Raw genomic sequence first — 24,294 nt, forward strand, 5'->3', positions numbered from 1 at the left:
GGGAGATTCCAGAGGCTGGGATATATAAAAAAAGAAGTGAGTAAGACACTCTAAACCAAGGCACAATGTACATTTCAATTCCTTTAATTTTAAATATGCTTATATTGTCTATCCTGTAAAATAGTCAGATGTTTATTCATATTAATGTACAGAATTCACCTGCTTGCTGCTACTACTGCACATTCACCCAGTGTATATACTATATGTAGATATATATGATGTTCTTCCTCTAACCCCCCCCCCATCATTTTTGCACATGTCGAGGAGCGTGTCAGGCTACATTTCACTGTGTGTTATACTTGTATAACTATGCATGTGACAAATAAAGAACCTTGAACCTTGAATCAGTACATGAGTTGAAAGATCATCATCATCACCAAACTGATTTATTTCAGTGGTTTTAACTCACACCTTTAATTTCACACTTTTGTCCACAGTTCAAACTCCTCATCACTGCCTCTGTGACGCGGTGGGACCTCCAGGCCTCGAGGGTCGGTGTCCTGCAGATCTCACCCTGGGTCAACACACCTGAGTCACATGATTAGCTCATCACCAGGCCTCTGGAGAACTTCACGACATGTTGAGGAGGACATTTGAATAAGCTGTGTTGGATCAAGGACACATCTAAACCTGCAGGACACCGGCCCTCCGACCCTGCTCTATGAACTCACAGTGCGCCCCCTTGTGTTCAGTGAGAGAAGGCCAGCTGGTGCAGAAAGTGCTCACAAACTTGGTCTTAATTTACTTTATTATTACATTTTTACTGTTTAAAACTTATGATGCTCTTCCCGACTTAGCAGTTGTGTGATGACTCTGTGAGGTCTGTTTGGAGGTGATGTGAAGAAATGAGCAGGTGTGTCACAGCTGGATTAAATGTGGTCTGTAAGTGAAGCACAGGCCTGACTCACAGCCTCCAACAGACACAGAAGCCACAGAACACAATGAAGCTGGTTATGATTATGCAACCATGTCAGCAGCTGTGAAACGTGATCATTTACATCAAACCTGCTTTCAACCATTTAACATTTCCTCAAACACATCATCGACTGAGGGTTTGACTGTTTCTTATGAATATTAAAGAGTTCATTAACATTAAATGATGAGATTTATTTTAGTTTTTTATATTTAGAGGTTTGTTCAGCATAATTAATCAAAGCATCAGAGTCTGTTGTTCCTGAGGCCTCACAGAGGAGCACAGAGGCAGCAAACTGCAGTCGTTCTGTGTTTCAGTGTAAAATCAAATGTTCATGTGCTAAAGATAAAAATAATAATAATTAAAAATAACTTTTAGATGCGACAGGTCATTTTTCTCAGAGTGGAGGTCAGAGGTCACTAAAGGAGGACTGAACGTGTCATTTGAACCTCCCTGAGGTCACAGTTTGGCTTCAGTTGTTGATTCTTAGCAAAGTGAAAGTGAGTGTTGGAGCATCTATAACTTCATATATGAAACAGTTCTGTGGCTGCTGTGGTGAACTCGTGCTGTGCACATCAAACTGAACTGAGCTCAATCTTCTTGAGGCTTCTGCAGGCTGGGTCTGTACCAACGTCACGAGTCAGAGAGTAATCAGAGTAAAGTATAATACTCAAGGAATAATTATATGGTCGTATAAAGTTTTCTTTATTTGAGTTCAGAAAGATGACACAGTCTCAGCTTTAGTTTAAAAATGCTGAAGAATTTAAAAGTGTTTAAATATTAATGTAATGATGAGTTTTTGTTGACGTCCTCTGCAGGACTTTGCAGTGAACACAGGGGGCGCCTGTGAGCCCAGTGATGAGCTCTCTGTGCTCAGGCTTCAGCTTCACATGTTTGAACTGTGGACAAAGGTGTGAAAACAAAGTGATGAAGTTTAAACCATGAGAATAAATCTCAGTGATGGTTTCACTGTGAGGGTCGTCCTGGCCTGCAGTCAGGACCTGAAATTAAACTCAAACGTTTGTTTTGCTGCTCTCCTGTCGTGTGACCTCGCAGGTCAAACCCAGAGTTAGTTTAACGAGTTCATAACCAGCTTCGTGTGAGCGTTTATCTCCGACGTGAATCCAGATAACGTGCAGGTCTCAGAGCTAGCACAGATTAACAGAAAAATGAGAAGATGAATTCAGAGGGAAGAGAAGCAGAGTTCCTCTGTGTGTCAGTGAAATGTGAAGAAATGTTTTACAAGTCTGGACTTATTCACACCAAACACTCACAGCCTCCCTGTGCCTGAGCTCAGTTTATTCCATTTAAAAGTCCATTAATATATTGCATTAGTGTTGATGGTGGCCTGACTCAGTGCAACAGTGAGTAGCTGTACGGGGTGGCTGTAGCTCAGGCGGTAGAGCAGGTCATCCACTGATTGGAAGGTTGGTGGTTCGATATGCCAAATATCCTTGGGCAAGATACTAACCCCAAATCACTCTCGGATGCACAGTGTGTGTGTGTGTGTGTGTGTGTGTGTGTGTTTGTGTCTTAGAAAGCACAAATGTGCTTGGGTGAATGCACAAGTGTATAAAGCGCTTTGAGTGCTATATGAACCAGTCTGTTTAAAATGACATCATGTTGTTTGTTTTGCGTTCCTTTGTTTTTTGTGCGTCACATGTTCGATGTTTTGGTCCAAACAATAAAAGCTGATGAAGAGTGTGCTCACTGATCTTCAGCAGGATGTAAGGACCCATCAGTTCCTCTTCTTTTATTGACTGTTTCAGCCGTTATGAAGAGCAGCTGCTGCTTTTCCAATGAATTTGCATAATTTATAGTTTCACTGTCACGTCCAAGTCAAACACCAGCTGAAGTCTGCACAGAGGAACAACAGACACTTTAAAAACCTGCATTAATAACTGAACTTAAGGTCAGTGCACTAAGATGAGGAGCATGAACTGTTTCATAATCTCAGGTCTGCTCGCTCTCAGTCTGAAACACTACAGAGGAAACTGAGCCAGACGCCTCACAGAGGGTTTCTCACTGTCACAGGTCTTCATGTGGTCGGAAGAAGCAAGTTTCTGTGTTAGAATCTGAAGTAGATTTAAAGCTTTTTGGAACGGCCGAAACATTTCTGTAGATCTCTGATCTGCATCCTGTTTCAATAACTGATTTCTAACAAACAGATCATGTTTCTGTTCTCAGAAAACTGGAGGACGTGTGCTCAGATAGAAAGTTGTACAGGTGGGTCTGAGTGGGAGTTTAGCCCTGACCGCTGCACGCTTCTCTAATAAGCACAGTCCATATTTATAACACTGTGTGGGCTGATGCATCAAACTGCTCTGTGCTGGAGGAGCAATGATGCTCCTGCCTCAAACATCGTCTTTAATTCAACAACTTTCCAAAAAGACTGGAGGTGTGTTTTTTCCACAGCCGTGAACCTGTGTGGTCTGCACGTGTGCGAACTGTTCCATCTAGTGTGAGCAGCGTCCCACAGGTGGAAAGGTCGAAAGCCAGAGACTGCGTGACAAACGCTGTGCGCTGTGGTCGTGGCTGCAGAAATGAAAGCAGAGCTGATGATGTCTTCAGTGGCTCTGCAGAGCTGTGGCACACCAGACCGGACCGAGTAGCCACACAGCAGCTTCTGTTAGAGGCACATTCGTTCCACATTTGACAGAACAGGAAACATGATGTGGTTTAGCTCTGCAGGCATGCTGCTGCAGCTTCTGCTGCAGGTACTCTGCCAGTGCCACTGTTGTATGTACAGCTAATTCATTGTTCCCAGAGCAGACACATCCTGTCACATCCTGTTTGCTGCTCTCTTCCATCGTCAGCAGCTACTTTGTCCCAGAGAAAAATGATCAGCCAGGCCAAAGACGAGGGCCACGCTTTTTACATAAGCCAGTGCTTTTGTATCTGTGAGGTCAACATGTGTTTGTGTTTCAGACGGACGAGTCGTCCAGCAACGCATCTACTGAAGTCTGTGTGCAGGCTGCAGGCAGGCTGCAGGACCATGCAGGCCTCAGAGGATGTCGACTGCTTTTCCTGGTTATTGCTGGTATTTGTGTGTATTTGTGTGCATTTTATCAACTATTTCAAAATGAATTCTTCTTTGTTTCTTTTGTAATTTGGATGGTTTGATTTCAGCTGTGCATTTGTGAGTGAGCCCTGAGCAGTGTGTGTGTGTGTGTGTGTGTGTGTGTGTGTGTGTGTGTGTGTGTGTGTGTGTGTTAATGTGAATTCTATATTTAAACAGGAACATTTGTTGAATTAATTGAAACAGTTTTTAAACTGTGTGGCGAGAATAAGGCGTATCATTCAGAGCCATCTTTATTTACATCTCACCACAACACACCCCGTGTTTTTAACTAGGCGGGCGTGATTAAGGATGCCGTGCAGATGCGTCCGCCCTCCCTGCACGGAGCCGCAGACCACGCCCCACCACAAACTGCATTTGTTCAGAATAAATGACTTCAAATATATTTTGTGCTTCGTCACGCTGACGTCACACTGACGTGGTGACACGACTCGGACATGTTTATAATCACAGGCATCATGAACAATATTTATTTATCATTTGAAATAAACAGAGCTCTGTGGACGCTTTTATTTGGATCATTTGTATCGATGAGACCACAGCGAGTGCTTGTAGTCGAGCACTGAGGCCTGATGACGCTTTCAGTCAGCACGGAGACGTTTATTAATCTTACTGAGGCTGAACATCAGCAGCAAAGCTGTTTGTCACGTGCAGGAAACCAGTCAGGATGTCCTTGTTTGTTCTTTAAACCAGTTTCTCAGGCTGGTTCTATTGGAGCAGCAGCTGCCATCTTTGTTTACAGCTGCTGTTAAAAATGGCACGTTTGCTTCCACAGTGTAAAAACAGAAGAGGAAATTTGCTCTTTTTTCTCTTCCCTCTGACCTTTCCTCAATCCTGTTTTGTGCTTCCTCGTGTCCTCTGTCCTGCCTCTGACCCACAAACTGATCTTACAAATGTCTCAGTTCCTGATCGGTGACAGAATCTGTTCACTTCCAAAGACTGACGCGAGTTTCTGAAGCATCAGCACAGCAGTAAACGAGCTGGATCACTTAGGAAAGTAAGGAAGTAAGGAACAAAGGAAAGGTGCTTCCTTTGTTATCTCCTTTAGGAGAGGAAATAAGATCTTTTTTATAAAGTTGCTCCTTGTTTCCATCATCCAGTTTGCATCAGCTCTGCTCACAGTTAAAGCACTGCTGTGTTTCCATCTTTACGATTATCAATAATCCGACAAACAGAAATCCAGAATAAAAGCAGTGAATCGCAGGAGCCTGAGAAATACGACCTTTAATGTGAAACAGATCAGGAGTCCAACAGGAAACTGAACAATGACCGGCGAGAACACACACACACACACACACACACACACTGTGCAAAGTGAAGCAGGGGAACAAACGCGGTCAGAGATCAGCTGTGATGTAAATGTAGGAAAATACAAAAGTAAAATATATTAAAATATGAAATAAAGAGCAAATTAAATTATGAGGTCATTTTTCACGTGTTTCTATTCCGTCTGAAGTCATGGTTCAAACTCACAGAGTGCAGCAGACTCTCAGCACAGTAACATCCACCATCACAGCGCCACTGAGATCCTCTGGTTCTTTTACAAAGTTCCCCATGATGACTCGTGTTTTCTTCACCTCGCGGCGTTTTCCCATTATAGCGTGTATAGGAGGAGGAGTCTGCCAGCTGTAGCTTGTTTGCAGACTCGGTGCGTTTTGCACTAAGCCAGTGCTTCTATGGGTCAGGCTTAGTTCCAGTCTGAATTAAAATGAATTAATTACGATATTTTTTCCTCTTGTTTTCAAAAAGAGTTTCTTTGACGGACAGCTTGTGAGGAGACACAGCAGCAGGGATATTTGGTCATGACCGTCTCCGTTTAACTCTGCGATGGAGTCAAGTATGAGACTTATTGTTCTTCTGGCTGGTGAGTTTACAGCAGCTGCATTTCACTGTGACAGAGATGAGACGGGCTGTGATGCTCGCAGAGACTAACTGTAGTTTGGTTATTTACTTCCAGTGTGCAGCACTTTGCGTTTAAAGTGTTTTATCATTTTCAATTCAGTGTTATTTATATAGAAATCCTCTTCTACATGAAGACGATGATCTACAGATTAACACGTACACGGGCTGCGTCCGTGAAACAGGTCAAAGTAGAAAAACAGTAGAAACGAGCGGCCTCGTCACTAAGAGGTTTCTATTAAAGCAGCTTCACAGAGCGACTCTCGATGAGCTGCAAGTGTTTAAACTGCAGGTTTATTTTTTATTAACCAACAAAACACAGATTTAAAAGTGCAACGTGCTGTTTCTCACATACAGATTTATGTATTTAGTTCTTCCATTTTTATTCATTTCATGACACATTTAACATCTTTAAGAGGAAAAGTTCTCATTGTCCTCCTGTAGTCTTTACTCTCTCACAGTAAGCTCTGATACTTGGACTGATCATCGGTGCACTTATATCCAGGTCATATTCATACACTGGTGTGGGACTGTGTGCACTTGTTGGTATTTTAAATATCTGTCAGCTGCAGGATTATTGAAGGATATTTGGCTGTTAATGAACAGCAGAGGACCAAGAACAGAACCCTGAGGAACACCACTTTATAATCAGTGAAACTTTATTTTTACAGCAGCTTTCATGCAGTTTGGTGCAGCAAAGAACAAAAAACATAGAAACTAATATTAAAACATGCAATAGTTTTTTGGTCCTGTGCTTACGTGACTTATCTCCCGCTGCTCCGGCTTCCTGCCACAGTCCATAAACACACAGCAGTGAGATTAACTGGTGATCGTGCAGATTAAAGCGCAGCAGAGGTCTCAGTAAGAATAGGAAATATATGAATGTGAGAAGGTTACAAACACACATTCATCACATTTAGAAGGAAAAAAAAACTTGATTAATAAGTGAGACAACAGGCCTGAGTTTAACAATATTTCTTAAATGGAAAAAACAAAAGTGGATCACAGACTCGATGTGAGCATCAAAAGTCAGAGATTGATCAAAAATCAATCCAAGATCGTGACTTTAACTCTGAGAAAGATCACAGATGTTGCCTAATTTGGTGCTTGATGCTCTCTGGAGAGTTAAACACTCTGCGTTCAGCTGCAGAAACGTTTGTGCCATCCAGCTGTAATTCCCTTAAGACCGTCCATCCCAGTTTACCCAGTTCACGTCTGCACACAGATGATAGGAAATGATTTTCAAACTACTAATAATAAGGCTTAATGGCAGGATATATAATGAGAATAACAAGGAGCTTAAACCTGATGTTGGAGCTATTTGTTCTTTATTTTTATTATTTTTATTATTTTGAAATTTGTTTGAGTTTGTTGTTGGTTTACTTATATTTTTGGGTTATTTAAAAGTTTATTTGTGTTAAAATTTGCTTCATGTTTTTGGTTTGTTGTTTATCTTCAGTCAGTCAGGAAGAACCGCAGGACCATTTTCTATAAATAAAGGGACTGGTTTAGGACCAGCATGCACTGGGGCGGGGATCTTTGTTTAATGCTCGCCAAACTGGATAAATGAACCATAAAATACAACTTTCAAGTTTTGGACGTTGGACTTCTTTGCCTTTGTACAAACTTACGGATGTTTGGTTGGATCACGTCGATGATCAACAGCATCAAACTGCCTGACAGTCCAGGTTTTTTACTAGTTTAAAATGTTTTAATAAAATCTTTGAGGACCTGTAACCGCGACACTCTGTCTTTAATTGAGCCGTTTGTAATATTTTATATTCGGAGTTTCAGTTCAGACGTTTCTTTTCAAAAGTTCATAGTTTAAGTGCTGAGGACGGCTGATGATCAGAAGCATTAATTATACACTTTTACTGGACACAGATAATTATATCGAAGATCTTTGGTGTTTAAAATTTGCTGTTCAGGTTCAAAACTGTGTTTTTTGGTTTTGTTCCGTCTTACATGTGAGTAGAATAAAAAAGCAGAGAGTAAATAATCAAATTACTTTTGTTGGTTTATTGGTGTGTTTACACCAATAAACCAAACGCCACATTAGCTGAACTATGGAGATGCAGAAGTAACCTGATGATCTGATGTTGTCACTCATAATATTTTACAGTAAACATGTTGGAACATTTATGTGGACAGAAAAGGTGAAGCAGTGAAGGTCATCAGTCACAGCAAAGATGCAGGAACCAGTTTTCATAAACTGAAGTTTGAAAGGGCCGATTCAAGCTTCAGCTTCAGATGATTCGACTGGAGTCCGAATCAAAGCTAAAATAAAAAGAACCTCTAGTTTAGTTCAGTTTGGACTTTGTTTATTCAAATTCTTAATAAAGCGTCCGGAATAAGAACGATTCAAACAGAAAAATAAAAGTTAAACAAACATTAAAATGTGACTAAAAATATACTGAACTTACTTCTAAAAAAATGTTTTGCTAAGACACTGGCGGGAAAAGCGGCCCCTCCCTGTGAAGACTGGTTAAACTGGCATCTTAAAAAAAAGTGACTTATGGTCTATTAGAGCGGTCCCCAACCCCTGGGTCAGGGACCCGTACCGGGCCGGGAGAGTTGAGGCTCGGGTGTGAAATTTCTGGTTTTCAGGGCTTTTATCGTTAACTCGGTTTCCCCGGGTCTTTCCCTGTGTTGTAGTCGTGTCTTATTTTGAAAGAAATGATTACCTGTTACCATAGTGACCAGAGAGCATTAAGGGGCAGAGAGGAGGATGTTACGCGCCGTGTTGTTCGCCCATTTCAGGAGGACGCTGCTAATAAAGTTACACAATTACACAGTGAATTCATGTTTATTATTATATTTACAGAACACCAGTTTCTGTCTCGGTCGGATCATTTTAATTTGTCGTATTTATCCGCGACCTCTTAAAGGCCGGTCCGTGAAAATATTGTCGGACATTAAATCTTTCCTCTCACCAGCTGGCTTTCAGCAGCTTGGTGGTTGTGGCGTCTGGAGTGTGAAGGTAGAGTGTGAGTGTTATTTTTCTTTTTTTGTTTATATCTAAAGTTTAAAAATAGAAATGTTGAAACTCTATATATACACACACACACACACACACACACACACACACACACACACACACACACACACACACACAGAGAGAAATCTAAGTAAAATAATACTAACTAGACTGTAAAGAGAACCAAACTCTGGGCCTAACAGGAAACTACCAACATTTCTTTGGCCTGCTGGTCACTGACAGCTGATTGTGTTATCACCAAGCAACAGCCAGACTAATACTCAGTGTTATTACAGGACACAGCTTCCTCTGTTTGCCATTGAAATTGAGGAAGGTTATAAATGTTCTAACTCTGAGTCCTGAACAGGATGTAGCAGACATGAATATTACATTAGAAGCCATTAAGCATCGATCCAGAGCTGCATCCAGTTCAGAGTCTCCTCCTGGTTCTGACTCAGTAAACATGAAACACTGTAAGAAAGACGACGGTACAAATAATGCGTTTTTTTTCTCCCCCCCTTTCTCACTGTCCCTCTCCCCTTCTGTTTTTCCTTTCCTTCCTCTTTCTTTCTCCCTTTCCTATCCCTCACTCATGTCTGTCCCGTCTGTAACATCTGAAAATAAAATATAATAAATAATAAAAACAAAGGTCGATCAAATGGACCAATACGGCAATGCCACGATGATCCATTTGGCAAAGTAAATCCATCGGGTCTCCTTGTTGGTCTTCAGACAATTCTGACGGCTAAAGAACCAAATGGGACAGGCAACAAAAAAAAACAAATGACGCGTCTTTCTTCAACAGAAGCACCTCGTAGTCTTTCCACCATGTTTGCTTGTGTTTGTATTTCCAGCAGATAAAACCTTTAATATCTTGTATCAGCAGGAACATGTAAATATGCACGATGTGCCTACAAGCTCCAGTATCTCATCCACACTGTGTAACTTTAATGCACAGCTCACAGTTATCACAGTTTTTTTTAGTGTGAACACTTCCTCGAGCTGGTTGTGCTGACAGATTTGACCTGTATAGTTTTATTTGATATCGGCTGCTTTTGCATGTGCATGACATCTTTGTGGGTTTGAATGGGTGGGTGACTGAACGTGTAAAGAGCTTTGGGGTCCTTAGGGACTAAGTAAAGCGCTATACAGGCCATTTACCATTTATTACCTAAACCATGAAAAAACCTAAACATGAGCCTGGAAAAACTGATAGTTGAAAACGTGAAATAAGCTCCAGGAAACAGGAAGCAGACAGATGACCTGACACCAAACGAAGGAAGACGGAGCACTTAAATAGACGGAGTGGCAGTAAGGGAGATGGAAACACAGCTGACTAAGGCTGCGTCCACACGTACACGGGTATTTTTGAAAACTGAGATTTTCTGTTTTTGTGTGGGGTTTTTTGTTTTTTGTTTTGTTTTGTTTTTTATCCCGTCCAGACGTAAAGCCTGGGTGGGAAATGGTAGAAGCAGAAAGCAGTCCTGTGTGGAGGGACAGTAACTGTGTGAGTATATGTAAGCTTTTAAACACTGCCGAGAGTAAAATTAACCCTCTGGGGTCCAGGGTGTAATTGGCTGTTTGACTACTTTTACCTCTACATTTCACCTTTAAAATAGGTTTTTCTTGCCTTGTTTGGTATCATTATTTTCAGCACAATCTCAAATACAGTGGGGCAAAAAAGTATTTAGTCAGCCACCGATTGTGCAAGTTCCCCCACTTCAAATGATGACAGAGGTCAGTAATTTGCACCAGAGGTACACTTCAACTGTGAGAGACAGAATGTGAAAAAAAAATCCATGAATCCACATGGTAGGATTTGTAAAGAATTTATCCGTAAATCAGGGTGGAAAATAAGTATTTGGTCACCTCAAACAAGGAAAATCTCTGGCTCTCACAGACCTGTAACGTCTTCTGTAAGAAGCTTTTCTGTCCCCCACTCGTTACCTGTATGAATGGCACCTGTTTGAACTCATCATCTGTATAAAAGACACCTGTCCACAGCCTCAAACAGTCAGACTCCAAACTCCGCCATGGCCAAGACAAAAGAGCTTTCGAAGGACACCAGGAAAAGTATTGTAGACCTGCACCAGACTGGGAAGAGTGAATCTACAATAGGCAAGCAGCTTGGTGTGAAAAAATCAACTGTGGGAGCAATCATCAGAAAATGGAAGACATACAAGACCACTGATAATCTCCCTCGATCTGGGGCTCCACGCAAGATCTCATCCCGTGGGGTCAAAATGATCATGAGAACGGTGAGCAAAGATCCCAGAACCACACGGGGGGACCTGGTGAATGACCTGCAGAGAGCTGGGACCAAAGGTCACCATCAGTAACACACTACAACGGCAGGGAATCAAATCCCGCAGTGCCAGACGTGTCCCGCTGCTGAAGCCAGTGCATGTCCAGGCCCGTCTGAAGTTTGCCAGAGAGCACATGGATGATACAGCAGAGGATTGGGAGAATGTCATGTGGTCAGATGAAACCAAAGTAGAACTTTTTGGTATAAACTCAACTCGTCGTGTTTGGAGGAAGAAGAATACTGAGTTGCATCCCAAGAACACCATACCTACTGTGAAGCATGGGGGTGGAAACATCATGCTATGGGGCTGTTTTTCTGCCAAGGGGACAGGACGACTGATCCGTGTTAAGGACAGAATGAATGGGGCCATGTATCGTGAGATTTTGAGCCAAAACCTCCTTCCATCAGTGAGAACTTTGAAGATGAAACGAGGCTGGGTCTTCCAACATGACAATGATCCAAAACACACCGCCCGGGCAACAAAGGAGTGGCTCCGTAAGAAGCATTTGAAAGTCCTGGAGTGGCCTAGCCAGTCTCCAGACCTCAACCCCATAGAAAATCTGTGGCGGGAGTTGAAAGTCCGTGTTGCTCGGCGACAGCCCCAAAACATCACTGCTCTCGAGAAGATCTGCATGGAGGAATGGGCCAAAATACCAGCTACTGTGTGTGCAAACCTGGTAAAGACCTATAGTAAACGTTTGACCTCTGTTATTGCCAACAAAGGTTATGTTACAAAGTATTGAGTTGTATTTTTGTTATTGACCAAATACTTATTTTCCACCCTGATTTACGAATAAATTCTTTACAAATCCTACCATGTGGATTCATGGATTTTTTTTTTTCACATTCTGTCTCTCACAGTTGAAGTGTACCTCTGGTGCAAATTACTGACCTCTGTCATCATTTTAGGTGGGGGAACTTGCACAATCGGTGGCTGACTAAATACTTTTTTGCCCCACTGTATCTGAAATTCCAGTTATTTTTTTTCATTTTGGTATACTATATTAGCACAGAAGATCTAAATTCAGACAAAAAAATTCAAAGTCAGAGTAGAAAAAAGTTATTTTTTACTGTAAAACCCACAAACATGTTTAACGAATCATTTTCACAACTTGAAATGCAAATAGAAATTGTACATTTATAAAAAATTATGCACAAGTTTTGCAAACAACAAAGTTATATGGTACTATTTACGTTTTTTATATAACCATTTAAATCTATTTACAGAACAATCAGCTGTGCTGCATCAAATAAGAAGGCACACAAATTATTTGTGCCAGTCCAAAAAATGTAGTTTGTGTTCAGTATAAGACGGAGGAGAACAGCACAGGCCTAAACCTGCAGGTCTGACAGCAGGAGGTGCATCCGTCCAGTTTTCCATGTGGGAACAGCGTTTACACTGGAATCTGCCTTTGACGGCTTTGTTTGGAGAAAATGTGAAATTCAGCAGTCTCACTGACACACAATACAAGACAAGAACTACACAACACACTAACTACAGCCTCCAAACACGCTGAACGTCACTAATGTCTCACATATGAAAACTCGCTCTCTCTCTTTCTTTTGCTCGCCTGCTTTCCGTCGCAGGTGTCACTCCTAAAATCTTCCCCATCTCACCTAAACAACCAAGTGTCACATGTTGCCTTATCATTTTTTGATTGGCTGACATGGTAAACTCTAACACCAATAGGGAAGTGGTGCTTTTTTCTTTTTCTTGTTTCACTCACAAGCGGAGAGTGTTTGCTAGCGCTGTCTGTAGAAAACGCCGTTCTTCCCGTTCTTCCCGCTGTAAACGCCGCTGTTTTGTTCAGAATAAAAACATTGCGTGTATTTTTTATCATTACTCTGGTTTTACGTGGCCCATCGACACAATTCAAAAACTGGTATGTAGTGTGAAGTCCGCACTTTCGACCCAAGTTGAAATGGAGACTCTGACTCGCTGCAGCTGTGTCGTCTTAAATTGGTCATGTGATTTTGACGCGCCAGCGCATCCGGAGACCCCAGAGGGTTAACAGTAACAGTATTTTGTGTAAGTCCGCCAGCGTAGAAATTAATTTCACCAAAACAATAACGTGGCGCACAGTGTGACGTCAAAATAGGCGCACACCTTTGACGCTGCGTTTTCTCCGTTTTTTGAAAATCTCCACCTTTGTAAGCGTTTTTGAAAATCTCCGTTTTCAGTGACTGAAAACGCCGTTTACGTGTGGATGAAAGGTGCAAACGCAGAAAAATCTGCGTTTTCAAAAATACCCGTGTACGTGTGCACGTAGCCAAAGGCTGGATATCGTCTAGAATCAATTCGATTCCATTTGAATCGAGGAAATTCTGCCTCAGACAGTCAGAAATATAATTCTGATCATTTATGAGTACATGTCCATATTTGTATGTTTAATATACAGTGGTCCCTCGTTTATCGAGGGAGTTGCGTTCTAAAAATAACCCACAATGGGTGAAATCCGCAAAGTAGCAAAGTTTATTTTTTATTTTTAAATTATTATAGATGGTTTAAGGCTCTAAAACCACTCACTACACACTTTGTGCACTTTTCTCAGACAGACATGAACATTTTCACTTTTCTTCTCTTGTTTAAACGCTCAAAGTTCAAACCTTGGTAGGAAAATAAGTTCAGTGTTGTAGAATGAAGCCAAAGGAACCTGCAGGTGCCGACGTTTCATCGACATTGTGTTTGTTGGGGAGAAAACTTACAAACATACAGTACAGGAGACGCAGCACGAGATAGATTGACGATGGTCTACAGCCAATCAACATGCAGAACACAATGACTGTAAAAACAAAAAAGCATGCAGAATTGCACCAAACAAAATCTGCGAAACAGCGAGGCCGCAAAATGTGAACCACGTAACAGCGAGGAAGCGCTGTATTTATCTATAAAACATAAAACGAAGGCTGATACTTCATCAGAGGTGTGACATCACAGCAGAGGCCTTTGTGTCAAAGTAACTCAGGATAAAACAGAAAAACATGAAGGAGATTTTCCTGTTCTGGCCTTTTATAGCAGATAACCTTAAAAACTGAAGACCATGAACATCTGAAGTTTACCTGATGGTAAATGGACTGGTTCTTATACAGCGCTTTCTACTCTCCTCAAAGCGCTCTATGCAACATGCCTCATTCACCCATTCACACCCACTCATGCAACCACTTCTAAACACAAGTGCAAACTAAACTACATTCACACACAGTAACTCTGATGAAGGCATTGGAGGACAACTTGGGGTTCATATCTTGGGTCAGGCTTAGTTCCAATCTGAATTAAAATGAATCAATTATGATAATTAGCAGAAATTAAGCTTTCTTGTTGGAAGTCATTTAAATACAATAAAGTTTTTATAAAACAGTGGCCGACAGTGCTGTACACATGTCACGATCCTGGGTCTTATGACCCAGCGTTTTGGAGTTTTAGTTTATGATTAAGCCCTTTAGGTTTTCTAAGTTCATTTTTTATCATGCCTAGGTTGTTATAGTTCTTTGTTATTAGATTCCCCTTGTGTCCTCCAACCCCTGTTAAGTCTCCCTTGCCATCCATCCATCCATCCATCCATCCATCTTCATCCGCTTTATCCGGGGCCGGGTCATGGGGGCAGCAGCCTAAGCAAAGAGGCCCAGACCTCCCTCTCCCCAGCCACCTCCTCCAGCTTATCCGGGGGAACACCAAGGCGTTCCCAGGCCAGCCGAGAGATATAATCTCTCCAGCGTGTCCTGGGTCTGCCCCGGGGCCTCCTCCCGGTGGGACATGCCCGGAACACCTCACCCAGGAGGCGCCCAGGGGGCATCCTTGTCAGATGCCCGAACCACCTCAGCTGGCTCCTTTCGATGTGGAGCAGCAGCTGCTCTACTCTGAGCCCCTCCTGGATGGCCGAACTTCTCACCCTATCTCTAAGGGAGAGGCCAGCCACCCTTCTCGTTCTTTCGGTCACTACCCACAGCTGGTGACCATAGGTGAGGGTAGGGACGTAGATCGACCGGTAAATTGAGAGCTTCGCTTTTACACTCAGCTCCCTCTTCACCACGATGGACCGGTGCAGCGTCTGCATTACTGCAGCTGCAGCCCCAATCCGTCTGTCGATCTCCGGCTCCCTTCTCCCATCACTCGCGAACAAGACCCCGAGATACTTGAACTCCTCCACTTGGGGCAGGAACTCATCCCCGACCCGGAGTGGGCACTCCACCCTTTTCCGGCTGAGAACCATGGCCTCAGATTTGGAGGTGCTGATCCTCATTCCTGCTGCTTCACACTCGTCTCCCTTGCCCTTCATGTGTTTCATGTCTGCGTCTTATGTTGTCAAGTTCAGGTTGTCAAGTCTGCATCTTATGTTTCCTGTTTTATTTTGAAGAGGTCTTGTGTTTCTATGTTCACTGTATTTAGTTTTACTCTTTCCCTGCGAGTTCATTATGTTCATGTGGGTTGTGCTGTTTTGATCTTTATAGTTGTTATTTCCCTAGGTTTCAGTTATGGTTATCATAGGCTTAGTTCTTGTAATGTGGCTTCCCTGTGTTACATGTTGTGTCTACTGTGCCTTTCTGTACCATGTTTCAGGTTCCTATGTTCTGTCTCCCCAGTTGCTGTGAAGTTTGCATGTCTAGAGTTCAGTCAGTGTGTTTCCTGTTTTACTTTGAAGGTCCGTGTCTCATGTCAGTGTTTCTAGTTTCGCTTCCCTTGTCTCGTCCAGCCTGATTACTCCCAGCTGTGCTCTCCTACTGTCTCTCATTCCCTCGTTATCCCTCAGTGTATTTAAGCCCTGTGTGTCGTAGTCTCCCTCATGGCTGTGTTTCCCTGCGTGTCAGTTTATCCATGTCCCAGTTTGGTTTAGTTTTCCATGCCATTCTGCAATAAAGCAGCTTTTTGAGTTTAATTTTGTTGTCGTGAGTTTTGCGTTTGGGTCCTTCTCCTGCCTGCACACAGACGAAACATGACAACACAACAGTAGACAGGTGCATAATAAGCAGCAAATAATGCAGAAAAAAATTCTTAGATGGAAAACTGTTCTTGAAATACACTGAGAGAGAGCTGTGCATGAAGTGTGATGGGGGATTTTTCGTGGTGGAAGCAAAACCGCAAAAGTACGGAGCCCCGCAAGGGACATGGGAGAAAAAAAATTAAGACAAACTTTTGTGAGATTCCTCCCATACCAGTAATTTACATTCTAGAATCGATTCTCATATTCAAATATCAATATTTTATTAATTTTGGGTAATTTTTTAGTTTATTATTTACAGGAACAAAGTGGAAAGAAACGATACCATTTGGATTGTCTACATTCAAACGAACTACTTCCTCTTCTGCCTTTTATAGTCATGTGCGAAATACGGCTGTATAACTGTGTGGCAGCCCCGGCGTGCGCACTCTCAACAATGGCTGAGCGTAAATGGAGTTATGTGCAGACATACATGTGGCACGACAGTGAGGTGTTGTGGCAACACCACTGACCTCGTCAGACACCTCAGAGTAAATCATATCACAGAATATGACGAGCGTATGTTGAGGCGAACTGAAGAGGAGGAGAAGGACAGGTGCTGCTAGGGCGAGACAGACGTCTGTCGCAGAGTCCTTTTGTGCTGCAGGCAAGATGTTCAAATAGGCACAACTTCAGAGTTTTTTCTTTATTTCTATATAATAATTGTGCATCATTGAGTGATAAGAATAAGTAACCTGACGTCCTGTAATCATTATGAAGCTATAATTTGAGATACAATAAAAGATACAGTAAAAAAATGTTTTTGTACAAAGTATCAGATCAGTATCGTTGATATCAGCCCGAATTTTACTTGGTATCAGATCGGAAAGGAAATCAGTGATATTGCACGTCACTAGCAAATATGCAACATCTTTATAAACCGAGCAGATATTTGAAGTTTACACAGCTACAGAAGAGTTTATTTTGTCACCCAGAAAGATTAATAGTAATTTTAAAACTTAGTAGCGGCCGCCATTTTTAAAAACTGGAGTTTGGCTGGGCCACGCTATGAATTCTGGGATCTAGTGGGCCACGAAGGACACACCCGACCCATCCTTCAAACTCGGGGAAAAGGACGACGCATTTGTCGGCTGCATTCGGAGGAGTCTACAAATTTGGACAGCCTTCAGCGCGTTGCTGTGACGTAATCGGTCTACAAATGCGTCCTCAGGAGGATGCAGCCCATGAATTTGGACACGCCCTCAGGCTACGTCCACATGTACATGGGCGTTTTCAATCACAGGAAACTGAGACTTTTAAAAACCTGCCAGGGTGGAGATTTTTGAAAACTCAGTTTTTGCGTTTACGTGTGGACGAGGAAAACGGAGAAAACACGGTGTCGAAGGTGTGCGCATATTTTGACGTCACACTGTGCGCCACGTTATTGTTTCGGTGAAATTAATTTCTACAATAGCGGACTTACACAAAATACTGTTACTGTTAATTTTACTCTCTGCAGTGTTTAAATGCTCACACATACACACAGTTTCTGTCCCTCCACACACAGGACTCAGTTTTGCTTCTATGCCCCATCTTTGTTCACTCTTTCCCACCCAGGCTTCTAGAACTCTGATTGGCCAACATTTCTACACGGTTAGGAATATATCACCACGTGTTGCTTTGGCATGTTCCTAGCAGCGTTTTCCTTTATTTTTGGCGTTTACATGTGGATGGGATTTATTTATTTATTTATTTTTTTAATTTTTTTTTAATCGGAAACAGAAAATCTCCGTTTTCAAAAATACCCGTGTACGTCTGGACGTAGCCTTCGAGAGGCCGAGTTTCTCAGAAACGAACAAGTTGATCAGTCTGCACGTCTGCAGAGGAAACATGACCCCGTCCAGCGTTTACAGACGTGTTGCTGCCATCAGATTAAAAATGAGCTCTCTCAGTTTAAACATGTCAAATGTTTTCTATCTTCTATTGTGAATAAAATATGGCTTCATGACATTTGAACATTATTCGACACCAACGACCTTTTTGCAGCTGTAAATGTTTAGTTTGTCACAACCAGATCAAAAAGTAAGAAGTTGTTGTGATTGGTGTAAAATGTGTGAGGCTGAGTTCCTCCTGTCACTGATGCAGCTCACATGTATCAGCTTCACCCTCCTCGTGCTTCATGTTGCCTGGATTTAATCCTCACTTACTTTCTGTGGCTCTTTGTAAGATCTCTGATCACTTTCATTAAAGTTCTCACTGACTGTTGGATCTCTTCATATTTTACAGTGATGAGATTTTCTGCTTCTGAGGAAGTGAAGAAGAACCTGACGGGCACTGTGGGAGGAAACATCACTCTACCTGACTCTGTGCAGGAGAAAGACGTAGGATTTCTGTTATATGAAAGAAAGATTATTGCTCATGTGATTAAGGGGGAATTTCAAGTATTTGTGGAAACGTACAAGAACAGACTTCAGTGGGACAGAAACTCTGGACTCTTTACACTCACAGAGCTGCAGAGGAACGACTCAGGGATTTATACTGTCGACTCTAAAACAGGAAAAGTTTTCACATCATCATATAAGCTCACAGTGTACGGTAAGTCTCACATTTATTCTGGTATATTTTTGTGCAACATCCCAGCTCCATATGTGACCTCAGTCTGTATGTTCCTCATTAGTTTGGTCATATCATCACTTCAGAATAAAAACAGCTTTTTGTTCTTATAATCCCACAAATGTCTGGTGTGAAAGGAATAATCAGCTTTGACTTCAGTGTTTTCACCAACATTACTGATGTGTACAAAGTTATGGCAGAGTTTACACTGGACCTAATGTTTGTTTTATTTATGTTTTGTTGTTGTTAATGAGAACGAGACTTTAACAAACATAGCCGTCTTTGAATTGTCTTCTGCAGCTAGCAGTATATTATAGTAATTATTATTATAGTAAGTTATTATATGAAGCGCCTTGAGGCAACTTTTGTTGTGATTTGGCGCTATATAAATAAAACTGAATAAAATTGAATTGAATAGCAGCCGCCCCTCCCTGAGCCTGGTTCTGCTTCAGGTTTCTTCCTGTTAAAATGAAGTTTTTTCTTCCCACTGTTGCCAAAGGCTTTCTCAAACAGGCTCGTTTGACTGTTGAGGTTTTCTCTGTATTACTGTCTGTACCTTACAAAATAAAGCACCTTGGTCTCTGTTCAGATACACGTGTGCTTCAAATGTGACAAATTCAAACAATTAGTCTGAAGTTCAATGATGACATCATTATGATGATGTAATAATGAGCCCAACTGATGGGTCCTAATAGGAAAGTGCAGAAGGACCTCTCAGTAATGAATGAGTACCTTTCAGTGTATTGCTGTTTTGTTTCCTCCACCTTCATCCTCCTGCTGCTCATTTCTAATGGCCTCCATATCAGCAGCATCTTTGTACCAGAGCCTGACCTCAGCCTGCAGCTGATTTTACAGTAAAAGAATACTTTCTAATGTGATTTGTTGTCTTGACTGATTTTTGTTCTCCATCAACCTTCGTCCCCAGACTCTGTACCGACTCCTGCAGTGAAGAAAGTGAGTGGAAAGAGATGTGTGGCTGCAAACCCTGCAGAGGAGAAAACTCTTCCTGTCCGTGTGAGAACCACCTGTGGAGACACAGACGACAACGACACCAACAGCTCGACTGAACCAAGAAACTGTGAGATTATTTCCAACTGTGATTTTAAACATGTTGTTCACTGTGTTTGCTGACATCTGATTTCCTGTTTGACAGATAACATCCTCATTATAATCTTCTGTGTCCTGTTGGTTGTGATGATCATACTTGCTGCTTTTATCATCAAGTCAAAGTATCTTCAGACAAGGTAAGCATTTGTGTCTTTTTCTTTTTTATTATAGGTAATTATCTTTTTACATTTGTTTTTAGATCTCAGAGTACTATTCTCTGTTTCTTTATGTCAAACTACACCTGTACACATGTTCAGCACAAATAGTTTCATCTGTTCAGCTGGTCATACCTCCTTCTACACTGCAGACTTCTCCCACAATTCCACCCAGTGCTTCCTGCAGAAGTTCTCTGATGACTCTGCAATAGTCGGCCTCATCACTGATGGGGACGACAAGGAGTACAGAGGACTGACCCAAGACTTTGTGGACTGGTGCCAGCTGAACTACCTCCAGATCAACGCCAGTAAAACCAAGGAACTGGTGGTAGACTTCCACAGGCACAAGCATTCTCCACTGCAACCACTGAACATCCAGGGTATGGACATTGAGGCTGTGGACAGCTACAGGTACCTTGGTGTTCATCTGAACAACAGACTGGACTGGACTCATAACTCAGACGCCCTCTACAGGAAAGGGCAGAGCAGGCTGTACCTGCTGCGGAGACTCAGGTCGTTTGGGGTGGAGGGCCCACTCCTGAAGACCTTCTATGACTCTGTGGTGGCTTCTGCTATCTTTTATGGTGTGGTCTGCTGGGGCGGCAGCATCTCTGCTGGGGACAGGAAGAGACTGAACAGGGTGATCCGAAGGGCCAGCTCTGTTCTAGGATGCCCTCTGGACCCAGTGGAGGTGGTGAGTGACAGGAGAACGGCGGCTAAGCTGTCATCCCTGTTGGACAACATCTCCCACCCCATGCAGCAGACTGTGACAGCACTGAGCAGCTCCTTCAGTGGGAGACTGCGGCACCCACGGTGTGGGACGGAGAGATTTCACAGGTCTTTCCTCCCCACTGCTGTCAGACTCCACAACAAAGACTTTAACTGAACAAACACACACATCCACACATGTGCAATAACACTAAGTGCAATAATCTTTTCTGTCATCGTTGTATTTTTACTCAGTTGTATATAGCATTCGTATTCTATTTTTATCTTATTGTATATTTTTATTCTATTGTATTCTACTGTATATAGTATATTATTTTATTCTATTCTGTACAGTTGTGTACTGTATTTATTCTTATTGTACTCTAATTTTTGCGTCATAACTTTTGCACTGTCCACTTCCTGCTGTGACAAAACAAATTTCCCACGTGTGGGACTAATAAAGGTTATCTTATCTTATCTTATCTTCATATTGTTCATAAAGGTTATTGGCAGACAAGTGAACAGTAAAGTGTTACAAGCACATCAAACGCATTGACTGTTCAGTATAATCCAGTAAGTTCTTCCTCTGGAATCAATAGTTCCAGACAGATCAGACACTTCTGGTTTTCCAAAGAAGAAACAGTAACAGTCTCATCTATTACTTTACTCCAACTACTCTGTTTCTTACTTCTTGTATTTTTCACTTTCAGGAAGAAAAAAAGTACGAGAACTATTAACAACAATCTGAATACAGTATCAGCTGGAGGCACATGATGCTCAGACTCTGGTGATGATGTTTGGGTGAACAACAAATCAGGTCATCAGCCAGTTTCTACGTCTGTTAAAGTCGTGTTATTAAGTCTGGAGCTGATATTTTTTTACCTGACAAATTATTATGGATCCTTTAAAGGAGAAAACATAATACTGATATCATTCAAGCATAATTTCTGGAAGAGTTTAATGTTTCGACAGCAGCTATTGTGGTGCTAAGATATTATGGTGACTTTTTATACACTACTGTTAGCTCTGCAGCATCGATTCATGGTGGAAATGTTTGTTTCTAAAGGAAATGACAAAAATCAGTCTGCAGATGACAGTTAATAAAAATCATTCTTTATAACTCGTAGTTACGATCAAATTTTAATACATTTTTAAATACATATTATTGCTGCTGAGGAAACACATACAAGCATAGGTGTTCATGTCTGCTGCTGCTTTTTTTGTCTGTGTGTTTCGAGTACATGCTGGACCAGCTGCTGCCAAAAGGGCTGATGGAGAGAATCTTTATCATCCCACATGATCAATCACTGCATTCAGTTTAGATTTAAGCTCCTCCTTTAGCATAATTTTCACCTTTGAACTACTTTATTTTGTAATATTCTTTTAATTTTATTGAGCCCAGTGTTTTCATATTTTGCTTCCTATAAAACTTAAATTCTTCTTGTTTCTGGTTCTTCTTTATTTTAATCTTGACTTTAATGTTTACCCATGTTCAAATCTTTCTGCACTTTGAAACTCAGATATGTGTTTGGGATGAATTGTAGCAATCTTGTTGAAACTGTCTGAAAGCTCAGTGGTTCATCGATATGTTTACTTTCACAATGTAATGATTTTACTTTTATTTGAAGTTTAAATTGACACTGACAGCAAAGGTACCTGAGGAGCATCAAATAAAGGTGTTTGAGGTCTTTGCTTGATAATACCTGACACTGTAAAGCAGAGGCCACTGTTGTTGTGATTCAGAGTTATATAAATCAAACTGATATGATCGGTATCTTCCTGTGACTTCTCTTAATGAAAAGCTTCTGCTTCACAGTAAACAGGAAGTGTTTCCCACCCCTACAGCTACCAGGCTGGTGCGTTACAGTCAGGTTAGCAGAGTCAGCTTTGAGTTTGAGGTTTCAGTGTCATAGAAGTAGCTTTCCTTATCTGACTGGTAACTTGTGTTGAACATCTAAGCTTTTATTCTTAAATGGAGATCCTTAGCCAGAGTCCAGATCATAGCTGCTAGTCGATGAGAGACACCCTGAATGGTGTGAGATTATTATATTATCTTATGCCACGTTATGCCACTAATTAAAGATTGTGAAATCATGGTGTTGTGGTTCTTTTTTTGTTTTGTTTTGGTTTGTTTGTTTTTCCATATCTTGTGTATCTGCAAATATACACATTCTGTATTTTTCATATGAAACAAACGATACTATGGTGGGGCTTGCTAATTTCTTGTTTTTGATTTATGTATGTTTTGTTTTGTTTTGCTTTACTTTACTTTTGTTTCATATGTTTCATATGTTGTTTAATTTAAGACTAAAAAAAAATTAAATGAATGAGAGGTAAAACTTGAGGGGGTAGGGACAAATAAGTAAATACTTCTGCCTACTCCTTTTCAAACAAATAATGGAATGATATTTTGTAATGACTGTGAAGGCACATGTTTGAAATGTTTGAAATAAAAAAATGAACTGAACTAGTTTTAGTTTGCATTATTCTCCTGACTTAGAAGAGGTGATAACTATTACACTTATTAAACTGATTTGTATTACATTAGACTGCTGATTTATTGTGAATGAATGATATTGCTTTATGATGCAGTATACTGCTGATGTATAAGAAATTGTCACGGTTTGCCGGGGCAAGCCGTGTGGAGTTGTAGAAAGGACCAAAAAGGCGGCAGCTCTGGTGCAGGCGAGTGTTTATTTACAGGGGTGGGTAAGTACAAACAGCAATGGTGGCAAAACATGAAACCGGAAACCTAAACTGGGTAAACTAACAAGACAAACCAGAAACGAGGATGCAGGGAGGTCCGAGGGGAAACAACACAGACGAACCAGCAATTACTAAGACAGAAAACACAACTTAAATACACTCAGAGAACACAGGGAGATTACACACAGGTGGGAACACAGCTGGGAGTGATTAACATGACGAGACTAGGGAGGCAAACTGAAAACACTCACATAAGACGCAGACCTTCACAATAAAACAGGAACTTACACATGAAAGGACACAAACTAAGAAACGCGGACTAGATACAGGAACACACGGGCAGAACAGAGTAAACACTAACCAGAGGAAGAACAGAACCAAAATCACGAAGAGAAAACACAAAACGCTGGGTCAAAGGACCCAGGATCATGACAGAAATACTGTTTTCAGAGAGTCATGACCTTATTTGTCTGATTAGAAAAGAACAGAACATACTGCACAGGAAGCCAAGGTCATAAGAGAGAGGAAGAATGTGGATGTTTAGACACCCTCCCGCGCTCATCTCCCCTCCGGATGGTTTATGCTCATAAAGTGTTGAATTGTATGGAATAAAAGATTGTTGATTGAGCATTTATACACCGAATATTGTCCTTCCTTCAGCCCAAAGATCAAAAGAATTGGGAGGGTTTAACAATGGCAAACAGAAGGCCGGACAGTCCTGATCCCTAAGGATGCCCAGAAGGGACCGGCCCCATCCAACTATCGGCCAATAAGCTTCCACAGTACCACATGGAAGCTCCTGTTGGCCACATGGCTAGAGTGGGCACAGAAAGGTATTGGCAGGACTACCAGAGGAGCAAAAGTCCAGACGCTTTTCCAAGCTCTTAGACTACGATGACCTGGATGACTGAGAACC

General features: G+C 41.6%; 1 protein-coding gene across 2 annotated transcripts; it reads left to right on the top strand.

Annotated features, from left to right (window-relative positions):
* Positions 1-5,363: 5,363 nt before the first annotated feature.
* LOC146708573 (uncharacterized) lies at positions 5,364-23,139 on the top strand. 2 transcript variants are annotated; one of them, XM_085460612.1, is made up of 5 exons: positions 5,364-5,856; positions 18,376-18,684; positions 19,628-19,780; positions 19,856-19,946; positions 21,383-23,139. In XM_085460612.1, exons 1-5 carry the CDS (start codon positions 5,820-5,822, stop codon positions 21,444-21,446), a joined length of 654 nt encoding a protein of 217 aa, XP_085316738.1. In that variant the 5' UTR covers positions 5,364-5,819; the 3' UTR covers positions 21,447-23,139. The 2 variants fall into 2 exon arrangements, with proteins under 2 accessions (XP_085316738.1, XP_085316739.1); XM_085460613.1 differs by lacking the exon at positions 21,383-23,139 and adding an exon at positions 20,117-20,460.
* The last annotated feature ends 1,155 nt before the right edge of the window (positions 23,140-24,294 follow it).

This window comes from Copadichromis virginalis, linkage group LG6 (genome assembly GCF_057382275.1).
Source record: "Copadichromis virginalis isolate Kocher_CV1m ecotype Utaka linkage group LG6, C_Virginalis_male_GT1.1, whole genome shotgun sequence".
Taxonomy (NCBI): Eukaryota; Metazoa; Chordata; class Actinopteri; order Cichliformes; family Cichlidae; genus Copadichromis; species Copadichromis virginalis.